Raw genomic sequence first — 12,721 nt, 5'->3', positions numbered from 1 at the left:
GGTTATCGGTGTTTCTTAATCTGTTATCTGCGTTAACAAGTATTTTTTTCCATTTTTTCAATTACTTTTGTATAGAATCGTTTTTTATGTTGTTTTAGATTTTAGAGCAAATTACGCTAAGGTCCCTGAGGTATACCATAATTAACAGTTTGATACCCCTTGTTTCAAAAGTCTACTTAATGGTCTCTCAGTTTTAATTCCGTTAACTATTAGGTCCCTCGGTTCATTTCAACATTTATTTTCAAACGATTTGGTACCCCACTTTTAGTTTTGTGAACGATTTGGTCCTTCACTTTTAATTTTATTAAACGATTTGGCCCCTCACTTTTAAACGATTTAGTACCCGAGTTTCAGTCCGTTAAACAATTTAGTCCCTCAAATTAACAGAAGGATCTCTCAGTTAACAGAACCAAAACTGACGGACCATTAAGTAGACTTTTGAAATAAGGGATACCAAACTGTTAATTCTGATATATTTCCCGACTGTGCGTTCGCACAGTCGCCCGACTGTGCGCTCGCACAGTCGCCCGACTGTGCGCTCGCACAGTCTCCCGACTATGCGACGCACAACCACGGGCTTAGCACGGGGTCGATTCTGGCGTGCCTCTAAGTGTAAAAACGTTCCAAACGCATCCAAAACGCTCAATCTAAATTCAAAACATCCAAATTCAATCCTATAATCGATAAAACGATAAAATCGTTTCGTGGCATAAAATTTTAACTCGATATAACTTTTAATTCACCCATTCAAATGATAAAACGTCAAGTTTACCGTGATTCGCCACTGAAATTCGATCGTTTCGAGATATAAAACGTCGGAAACAGACGAGAAACGACGATCGAGCGTCGGAACCGTAATGAAATGACGAAGGAAATGAGTAAAGGGAAGGAGTCTGAGCATGAGGGATTCTGGATCATTCTTCCTTCTCATTATATATATATATGGTTAAAATAAACTTTGGTCCTTGAAACTTTTCAAAAGTTTCAATTTAGTCCAAAACCTATCCGCGTCCAAAATTTAAAAGGTCTCAGATTGACTCGAAACTTTTACCATAAATACTATAAATTATTTCGCGGACTTTGGTGAAATAATTATCGTTACAGAATTTATAGTTTATTTTATATTGATTTCCGAAGTTATTTCCTTAATTTTCGTAAAATCACTTAATAAAAATTATTCCAAATTCCCGATATAATTAAATTAAATCCTTCTTAATTTAATTTATCGGAAATCTCGACACGTGGCACGACTTAATTATCTTAAGACATTTTGGGGTATTACATTCACCCCCCCTTAAAATAAATTCGTCCTCGAATTTAAAACTTTAGCCACATACCTTGAGTAAATAGGTATGGGTACTTCTGCCTCATATCCTCTTCTGTCTCCCACGTACACTCTTTTACGGACTGACTTCTCCAAAGAACTTTCACCATCAGAATTCTCTTTGTCCGCAGTTGTCGTATCTGTGTGTCGACAATCTGCACTGGTTGTTCCTCGCTCACATCCACCACTTGCGGTTGAATTATTCGAGAGGGGTCTGGTACATATTTCCGAAGCATGGAAATATGGAAGACAGGATGAACTTGCGACATCTCCGGTGGCAAGTCCAGCTTGTAGGCAACTGAGCCTATACGTTCTACGATCTGATAAGGTCCGACATATCTCGGAGCCAACTTGCCCTTCTTTCCGAAGCGAATAACTCATTTCATCGGTGATACTTTAAGGAAGATGTAAAACTCGATATCTTTCCTCTTAGGGTCCGCATAACTCTTCTGTCGATTGGAAGCAATAGTCAGACGTTGCTTTATCAATGGTACTTTTTCTGGCGTAATCTGGATGATCTCTGCTCCAGTGAGCTTCCGTTCGCCGACTTCATCCCAACAGATAGGGGATCAACATTTCCGCCCGTATAACGCTTCGTATGGAGCCATCTCGATGCTCGAGTGATAGCTGTTGTTGTAGGCGAACTCGACCAAAGGTAGGTATGTATCCCAACTACCTCCGAAATCTAATACGCATAGTCGAAGCATGTCTTCTAACGTCTGAATTGTTCGCTCAGACTAACCGTCTATCTGAGGATGAAACGCAGTGCTGAAGTTTAATCGTGTTCGTAACGCTTCTTATAAGCTCTTCTAGAAGTGAGAGGTAAATACAGAACCTCTATCAGACACGATTGACACGGGAACTCCGTGTAGGCTCACGATATTATTGATGTATTCTTGAGCTAACTTCGCTGCAGAATACGTCGTCTTGATAGGTATGAAGTGCGCTGACTTCGTCAAACGATCCACGATTATCCAAATGGAGTCAAAACCTTTTTGCGTCTTGGGTAATCCGACTACAAAATCCATCGTGACTTGCTCCCACTTCCACTCTGGAATGGGTAAGGGCTGAAGAAATCCGTAAGGTCACTGATGCTCCAATTTGACTTGATGACAAGTCGGACATTTCGCCACGAATTCTGCGATGTCTTTCTTCATTCCACTCCACCAATACGTTGTCTTGATGTCATGGTACATCTTCATAGAACCTGGATGAACGCTATACATCGTTCCATGTGTTTCCTCCATGATCTTCTGTCTCAAGTTTTCCACGTCTGGAACGCACATTCGATTGCTATATTTTAACATTCTGTTAACGATACTGAAATCTTGACTCTTTCCTTGTTGCACTTCCTCAATTAAATGCTTTAATTGAGGGCCATCTACTTGCAATTCTTTAATTCGATCAATTAACGTCGATCGTATCGTTAACTGGGCCATTAGGGTTCCAAGAGATGAAACCTCGAACTCAATCCCTTGGCTGAACATTGTATGGATCTCGTTAATTAATGGTCTCCGCCATGTCGTTGTAAGATGCGCGAGACTTCCCGCCGACTTCCTGCTTAACGCATCCGCCACAACGTTGGCTTTTCCCGGATGGTATTGTATCGTGAAGTCATAGTCTTTTACTAGCTCCATCCATCTACGCTGTCCGAGGTTAAACTCTCGTTGATCAAAAATATACTTGAGACTCTTGTGGTCTGTAAATATCTCGCACGTTGCGCCGTATAAATAATGCCTCCAAATCTTCAGTGCGAAAATCACCGTCGCTAGCTCCAAATTGTGCGTCAGATAGTTTGTTTCTTGCTTCTTAAGCTGTCGCGAGGCGTATGCGATTACTCGTCCATGTTGCATTAGGACACATCCTAATCCAACTCTTAACGCATCACAATAAACTGTGAATACTTCTGTTCCTTCTGGTAACGCTAAGACTGGTGCCGTCGTCAGACACTCTTTCAGTTTCAGAAAACTGAGTTCACAATGGTCCGTCCAGTTGAATTTCATATTCTTCAGAGTTAACTTCGTCAAAGGTACATCGATCTTTGAGAAGTCCTGTACAAATCGTCTGTAGTATCCCGCTAAGCCGAGGAAACTTCGAACTTCCATAACCGATTCAGGTCGTTTCCATTCTATTACAGTTTCGATCTTCTTTGGGTCAACCTTGATACCACTTTGAGATACCACGTGACCTAAGAAAGCCACTTCCGTTAGCCAAAATTCACATTTGGAGAATTTGGCATACAACTGATGTTCTCTTAGCGTCTATAGTACTATCCGCAGATGATGTACGTGCTCTTCTTCCGTACGCGAATAGATCAAAATGTCGTCGATGAACACGATCACGAACTGATCCAAGTACGGTTTGAATATCCTATTCATCAAATCCATGAAGGTTACTGGCGCATTCGTCAATCCGAATGACATAACAAGAAACTCGTAATGTCCATATCGAGTTTGAAAAGCAGTTTTCTGAATATCGTCATCACGAATCTTTAGCTGATGATAGCCTGATCTCAGATCGATCTTGGAGAAGTACTTCGCTCCTTGTAATTGGTCGAACAAATTGTCGATTCTAGGTAACGGATACTTTTTCTTGATCATTACCTTGTTCAACTGTCGTTAGTCGATACATAGTCGAAGCGATCCATCTTTTTTTTTCACGAATAACATTGGTGCACCCCACGGGGATACACTCGGTCTGATGAAACCGCGATCAAACAACTCTTCTAATTGATCTTTCAATTCCTTGAGCTCTGATGGAGCCATTCGATAAGGTGGTATCGATATCGGTTTCGTGCCAGGAGCCAATTCGATACAAAACTCAATTTCACGATCTGGGGGTAATCCAGGTAGTTCCTCTTGAAAAACGTCTGGGTATTCTGACACCACTGATACATCACTTAAATTTGCACTTTTCTTCTCCACGTTTCGTACTATGGCTAAGAATCCTTGATAGCCCTTCCTTAACATGCGACAAGTTTTAATAGCTGAAATAATACTTGCAGAAAATTTCATCTTATCACCCTGAATTTAAACTAGTTCAATCCCAGGTGTGTTGAACGTTATTGTCTTTTCCCGACAATCCACATTAGCGTAGTGCTGAGCTAGCCAATCCATTCCTAATATGACGTCAAAAGCTAATACCTCAAGTAAAATCAAATCAACCAACAAATCTCGTCCTTGAACTCTCACAAGACAAGACGGATAAACGATACTAACTTCCACACTCTCACCGACTGGGGTAGCTACAGACAAAGGATTCCTAAGATACGCTGGTTGCACTCCTAACTTACTAGCGAAGCTAGGCGAAACAAATTAATGCGTAGCGCCCAGATCAAATAAAATTAATGCATCTTGAGTAGCGATAGGAAAAGGTACCTTGCACCACAACGTTGGAAGCCTGAGCCTCCTGAGGATTCAGTGCAAAGACCCTAGTCTGACTCCCGCCAGCCTGCGAAGTCTGACCAGTACTGCGACCTCCGCCATTTCTTCCTCCTCGATTTGCATAACCATGTCTTCTCTGGCCAGAAAAGGTACTTCCAGTCTGATCGTACCCTGACGGTGCCTGATGCGCAGTCCTCTGTTGCTGATAAGAAGGCTGCATCACAGTAGTCATCGAGCCCTGAGGCATCTGCCTCGGACAATCGCTAGCAAAGTGACCTTACTGGCCACAGTTGAAGCACGCTCCAGTGACGCTGCGGCACACTCCATAATGCCTCTTATTGCAGTTCAGACATATAGGAACTCCGTCTCCCATATCACTCATAGATCTGGCACCAAATCCTGTGCCTGAGACACTAACTCGTGTTCCACGTCGAGGCCTCTTACATTCTCGCTGACGTTGTATCGGCCTTGAGTAACTCCCAAAATTGACTGTGTTGGAGCGCTCTGCACGCTGCAAAACGCATTACTCCGTATAGGTACAACGTTAGAAGGATCAGGAATTCTCCCAAACCGGATCAGAGAAACCTCCATCTGCCTAGCGCTATCAATCAGTTGCACTAAAGGTTTACTTATATCAGATGTCAAACTCACAAACTCGGCTCTTAAACCTTCTACAAACCTCGAGTTCACTCTGACAGGATCTGCCGTCAGATCGAGTGCAAATCTGCTCACTCTGGTAAATTCCGTCACAAACTCTTGTACAGACCGATTGCCCCTACTCAGGGTCAACCACTGGTTACGATAACTTTCCGTCACCGCAAACGGTAAGAAATATTCTCTAAAACGATTCACAAATTCAGCCCAAGTCATAGTGTCCATGGTTGGCAGAATATGCTGCTGAAACCAGTCTTTCGCGGGTCCTCGCATAGACACTTCTACCATCATGATGGTCTGTCTCTCATTAGCTTGCAGACGTCGAGCATTATGTTCTACTTCTTCAAGGAAGTCTAAAGCATCGTCAGAGCCGTCGAACTTAATTGGCTTAAGGCGCATGTAAGCCAAAACGATATCTCGATCAGTAAAAGCAACATTGCGTAGCTGTTGCTATTGTAGTTGTTCACGATGCATATTCCGCACCTCAACCTGATTGGCTTGCATAGCCGCAATTCCTGTAAGGAAGGGATTCAGGTCAAAACCCACAACATTAGGTTGCTGGGCTTGCGCTTGCACTCTAGGTGCCTGCGCCTCGGCCTCTTGGCCACCACCTCCTCCGTGAACAGAAGACTCATCTTGAGCTTCTGGGTGGACATCATGTGCCCCTTCTATAACATTTTGTGCTACAGTGGCAGCTCACTCTTCTTCTTGTCGTTGGTCAGACATCCTGACCAAGACAAACAACGTTACTTAGCCCCATAATCTCATATCATCGCAACGTAAATCGTATTAAATGCGCATCTCATCACATGCGAACACACACGTATGACAGACTCACATCCTAGAGGGAAGGCTGAAAGTTTGAAAATCAAATGAATACTTAACAAGGACAAGACTCGAGTCATATGTGCTGCAGTAGAATTCCTAGGAAAATTTTAATCACATAGCACTTAACAAAAATAAGCAATGGTAACTGGACCATGCTCTGATACCAACATTGTCACGACCCAATCTCATGGGCCGAGACCGGCGCTAGGGAATAGGAATGGTAGCTCTGAAACCCGTAGCAAGCCTCAAAACGTAAAATAATTTTTTCGCGAATCATAAAAGTCATGCATGACAGACGTAAACACGTGTCATACTAAAATATATGCCAGGCATGCAAATCCTCTGGTAGTTACAAACATTAAGTAATGCAGCAAGCGTAAAGCATTAATAACTTTAAAATATTTAGGTTATATATATACAGAAAACCGTTTGATACAAAACATCTATCTACTGCAGCTTTAAGAGTAAAGTACTGTTTCTTTACATACTTTCAAAAATACAGACTTCTGGAAGTAGGATAGAAGTCTGTTGCTTCAAAAGCGTCTTTCACCTGAAAGGAAATCTGTGAGGGGTCAGTATATGAGAATATACTGAGTGAGTTCATATGTTTACTAATAATTATTCAAATAAAACATAAAACAGCATTCAATCATATGCAGCCAAGTACAAGATCCGATTGAAACCCATGCTAAACGTATGAACTGAGAGGATACCTTATCCAATAGTCCGAACCGGGAGTATTCACCCTCAACCACGTCAGTCGCGACAAATCCCTTAATTCCAATGGTGGGTCTAACCCACTAGTAGGTCCAACCTACTAGATACGGGGCTCAGGTTACACTGTACCCGAGTTCAGTCTCGTATCGCATTCATATATCCAACTTCGAAATTCGTGTTCTTAATCGTATTCACAGCTGTATCAAATCAAAACTGGTCATCACGCAGTTCTATTGCTGCTCAATAGGTAGCACGTTCCATCGGATCAATACTGCGTATATGCAATTCATATAAAGATTTCGCACTATAAACATGCAAATCAAACATAAAGCAATATAAAATAATTGCTTGCGTAAATAATTTAAAAGTAAACTTGTATAAACTCACAGAAAACGCTTATCCAAAAATATGTCAGGGCTTAGAAACGTCAAGCTTCTGGAGCTCCTGGTCCAACTGCTTCTTGCCTTGCTGGATCTAAAACAATTTAAAACATTTGACTTACATCAAAATCCTATTCTAAGATTGACTCTAGACTCGAGACACGACTCATTATACTCTCATTAACCGTCATACTTCTCACGTGTATATTCCGATAAACGGTACCTAACTCGTTTATGGATCGAATATTATCTCTAGCTTGATTCTCGTTTAACCTCTTTAGGTTAACGTCTCAAATTAGTCGATAATTAATCGAATACTAATCAATTTCAAGTCTCGATATGCGTGTACAAAAATTTCTCGAAAATGGATCGATCGGCGAAATTATTGTGCGTGCGTGCGTCCACCTGTGCGGCTGCACAGGGGACTGTGCGCCCGCACAGTATGACTGTGCGTTCGCACAGTCTAACTGTGCGTTCGCACAGCCATGGGCTTGGCCCGGGGTCGATTCCGACGTGCCTCTAAGTGTAAAAACGTTCCAAACGCATCCAAAACGCTCAATTTAAATTCAAAACATCCAAATTCAATCCTATAATCGATAAAACGATAAGATCGTTTCGTGTCATAAAACGTTAACTCGATATAACTTTTAATTCACCCATCCAATTGATAAAACGTCAAGTTTACCGTGATTCGCCATTGAAATACGATCGTTTCGAGATATAGAATGTCAGAAACGGACGAGAAACGGCGATCGAGCGTTAGAACCGTAATGAAATGACGAAGGAAATGAGAAAAGGGAAGGAGTCTGAGAATGAGGGATTCTGGATCATTCTTCCTTCTTATTTTATATATATATGGTTAAAATACACTTTGATCCTTAAACTTTTCAAAAGTTTTAATTTAGTCCAAAATCTATCCGCGTCCAAATTTAAAAGGTCTCAGATTGACTCGAAACCTTTACCATAAATACTATAAATTATTTCGCGGACTTTGGCGAAATAATTATCGTTACGGGATTTATAGTTTATTTTATATTAATTTCCGAAGTTATTTCCTTAATTTTCGTAAAATCACTTAATAAAAATTATTCCAAATTCCTGATATAATTAAATTAATTTATCGGAAATCTCGACACGTGGCACGACTTAATTATCTTAAAATATTTTGGGGTATTACATTTATTTACATATTTATCTGTTAAGTTTTGACTTTTTTTTCTGATTTTTTTTATTTACAAAAAGTACCTTTTTTTTTAATTTCACAACTACCTTTTGTATTTTCCAATTTCAGTTTTCAGTTTTTTTCGGTTCGGTCGACCGAACCGACCGATTGCGCAGCCTTATTTTTCAGTTTTTAATAATTTATTCTTTTTTATATAGATTTGTTTCCTGGAATTTTTATTTATTTTTTATTGTGTAACAATAGTGTATATGTAGCCCGAATTTAGTCTAGTGGTTTAAGTTTCAGCCATCTGGACGCCAAAGGTCGTGGGTTCAAACCCCGGCTACGTCCTTTCTTAATATGGAGTGGTTGAGGTTGGATTGCTGGCCATTATAGTCCGAAATTACCAAGTATGTGGGCTCGCGGGCGGTCCACATCTCATAGTGTTTTTATGGTGTTTTTGTAGTGTAAAATTAGTGTATATGTATTTATGGCATTTTGTAGTGTTTTTATGGTGTATACCATGAAAACACTTAAAATACACTATAAATACTGTAAATACATCATAAACACTGTAAATGCACCATATATATATATATATATATATATATATATATATATATTAAAAAACGGTAGAAATACACCAAAAAACATAGATATCCCGAAAAACACCAGAATTACACTATAAATACACCAAAAATACACTAAAACCTAAATATATTATAAAATTACAAATGCACCATAAATCATTTTGTTCTTTACAAAATCAATAGCAATAAACAAATCCATAAATAATAGAAAAACAAAATAAATAATTATATGAATAATTGAACAATTTTATAAATAAAAAATTATAGATCTACAATAATTTATTTATAAAATATTTAAATCATTACAAAAAACCTAAAAAATTACACATATCTAAAAACGAGTCGAGAAATCCATAGCGCGAACAGAAGAGACGAACAGACTAGCGCGAACGGAAAAAACGCACAGAAAAACGATTGGAAACAACAAGAAATCCATCGGAAGTAGACGAACGGATAAGTAATCAGAAGAGACAAACTGAAAATCAAATGAAAAAAAAAAGAAGAAAAGAAGAGAGAAGAGAGAGAAAAAAGAGTGGCTATGTAAAAGTTTAACCTAAAATTAGATAAGACTTCTATATATAGTGGATATTTTTGTAAATAAGTTAGAAAAATAGATAGCGTAGGAAATAAAGGAAAGATGAGACAAAATGCTGTAAATACTTTGCCAAAAACAGGTATTTGGAAAGTAATTCTTTTTTTTAATGTTTATATCCATCGGTTTATGTTTATACTCCCATCTTTTAAATCTTTATTTTTTACTCCCTAAATAGTTATATTTCATTCTCTCTCTTTCTTTCATTCTCTCTCCTGTTTTCTCTTCGTCTTTATTGATTCATCTGATATTATTCTTCGTTTGATTCTGTGATTTCTGTTTTTATTGATTCAGTGGTGGTTATTGGTGTTTCTTAATCTGTCATCTGCGTTGGCGAGTATTTTTTCCATTTTTTCAATTACTTTTGTATCGAATCGTTTTTATGTTGTTTTAGGTTTTATTTTGATTATGTATTTAGAAAATGCTTAATTATTTGTTAATGCATGTGTAGTTCTAATTTTTATTGTTTATAACTGATTTTGTTTTTTTATCAGTTTTCATTCTTTGATTTTCTTTCTTGTTGATTAAGAAGCGATTATCGATTTATCTTAATCTGTTGTTTGTGTTTTTTTATTAATTTTTTCAATTTGTCTAGCATTGTTTTTAGAGTTTTTTAGGTTTTATTTTGATTTTCTGTTTTTTTAGGCTTTATTTTGATTATGTATTGTAAAATGTTATTTGTTTGTTCATGCATGTGTGCACAGTTGATTTTTTGTTGTTTTTTATGACTGATTTTGTGTTTTATTTTCAGTTGAATTGACAGTATGAGTGAATATGACTTAAGTAAAACTGTAACTCAAATCATTAGACAAATGAAAAAGCCTGACAGTGTTGATGATGAATTAGAGAATGTTGTTGTTTCTCCTGTTCAAAAAAAGTTTAAGAATCAAAATGTCAAAGACAAATGTTGTTTGTAAGACTGAAAAAAAAAAAGCAATTGTGAAGAGGAAAGCAGTAAAAATAGTCTACATCTGATAAAAGAAAAGCAGATCTTGTTATAGTAAAAAGAGACATAAAGATGAGAAGGCTTGACAATGATAATCTGAATAAAAATGATTCTCTTTAGATATATTAATATTATTTTAATTGGTAATACTGTTATGATAATGTTTTTATATGTTAGTTGATAACGTGATGATAGTAGATAATGCTATTATATGTTAATCGACAATGTGATGATAGTTTTATGTTAGTTGATAATATGATAATATGATGATAGTTGTTAATATGATAATATGATGATAGTTCATAATATGATAATATGATGATAATTGATAATATGATTAATGGTGTTGTTAGATGTTAGTTTATATTATAATATTATGATGATAGTTTTATGTTTTAGTTTCTGATTATGAATGATATTCTCATGATATTTGTAAAATACTGTTATGATAATTTGATGATATTGGATAGATATTATTACGATAATGGCAGCTTTTTTGTATGATAAATGTATGATAGTATAAATTCATTATATGATACTATATGGTTTATGAATGATAATCTGATTATACTATTTATGTACTGGTATGATTTTATTATGATACTTGTATGATAATAAAATGATAATAGATATTTCTTTACATTATCTTTTGACTTTAAGCATTATTTTTTATGATAGTAGATAGATACTGTGATGATAATATTATGATGATGCACTTTATTTTTTGTATTTACTTCTGTCTACGTATTTTTTAAATACTTTTATTTTTTTATTGCAGAAATTTGATATATTAATTGCTCTTAAACTGTCAGTTCGTTGGAAAAGTTGGCAAGACTTGTTCCATTGATGTGATAGCTAAACTTCAATCCAAACTTAGTTCTGATCAAATGTCTACATATAAGAGCAGTAGGTTTTGTGTATTCTTGGGACGAGGAAAGGATGTATTGAGTCTTAGGTTTATACATTCTATACTACTCAGGGAAGTTCATCATCCAGACATGTCCGAGCTTTGGTTTTATTATGGCTCGGGTAACATGTGTTTTAGTTTGTATGAGTTTGGATTGGTTAGTGGTCTTGTTTGCGGTGGGGACGAGCCTAGATTTTCTGATTATTGTAATGGTGGAACCTTTTATGGTAAATTTTTTAGTGATGAGAATAGGATTACTCGTCAGGTTATAGAATCGAAGTTTAATGATGCCGTTTGGGAGAATGACGATGAGGCAGTGAAGTTTGCAAAGGTGTATTTTGTCAAATGTTTTCTATTGGGAAGTCTTAAAACTACATTGATTGACAGTCGCTTCATTACCCTGTTGGACTGCTCAGATTTTGATGATTTTCTATGGGGAAAATATTCATTTCAGTTATTCGTCCAGTCTACAAAGAATAAGCTTTGAACTTTGCTACAGTCATTAAAACGAGCTACTTTTTTTATCGATTGTCTAGCTTTCCCCACGAAATTCAATTTTGGTTTTATGAAATCTTGACTATCATGCCTGATTTATTGTGTTCGTTGAGTAATGCTGCTGTATATCCTTGGTTTATTCGTTGGAGTCCGAAAAATATTAAATAGATTAAGAACTTTGATTTTAAAGTTTATGATGATCCAAATGAAAATGTATAAATATCTTGCTTTACTATAGCTTTTGATTTTTGATAAATATATTTTTTATTATATATGGTAGATTAAAGCTGGTCCAAATTGTGTTTCGATAACCAAACCGGTGGCCTGCGGCCACTGGTTCACGGTTCTACTGGTTCGACCGACAGTCGAATCGGGTTAAGCAAAATTTTATATATAAAATAAATTTAATTTATATTTGTCTAAAAATCAAATCTAACCGGATTGAAAATGTATTATATTTATTATTTAATTAGTAAAGTTTCATTTAGATATGTTATTTAATTTATTAATTTATCAATTTAAAATCATTATACGTTTCCTAAAATAAAATTTTAAATATTTGATTCTAATCAACATGGAAACAAATAAACAATCTATTGATAAATTACAAATACAAATTAATATTGTCAACTTGTTACTATTAGTTAATTAAAATTGCTAAATATAAACATGTTTTTAAATGATGTTCAATCTGATATATGATTTGAATATGATTCAAGTCAAATTGAAAATAAACATTTTAT

The 12,721-nt window shown here is 36.6% G+C and overlaps 1 protein-coding gene across 1 annotated transcript; it reads left to right on the top strand.

Moving 5' to 3' along the window:
- The first annotated feature begins 10,394 nt into the window (after nucleotides 1-10,394).
- Nucleotides 10,395-11,970, top strand: LOC126656909 (uncharacterized). Its single transcript, XM_050351532.1, has 2 exons — nucleotides 10,395-10,496; nucleotides 11,389-11,970. The coding sequence occupies exons 1-2, from the start codon at nucleotides 10,395-10,397 to the stop codon at nucleotides 11,968-11,970; spliced, it is 684 nt and encodes a 227-aa protein (XP_050207489.1).
- The last annotated feature ends 751 nt before the right edge of the window (nucleotides 11,971-12,721 follow it).

This window comes from Mercurialis annua, linkage group LG7 (genome assembly GCF_937616625.2).
Source record: "Mercurialis annua linkage group LG7, ddMerAnnu1.2, whole genome shotgun sequence".
NCBI classification, from domain to species: Eukaryota; Viridiplantae; Streptophyta; class Magnoliopsida; order Malpighiales; family Euphorbiaceae; genus Mercurialis; species Mercurialis annua.
The sequence above is the reverse complement of the archived record's forward strand: the minus strand, read 5'-3'. Positions and strand labels throughout refer to the sequence as shown.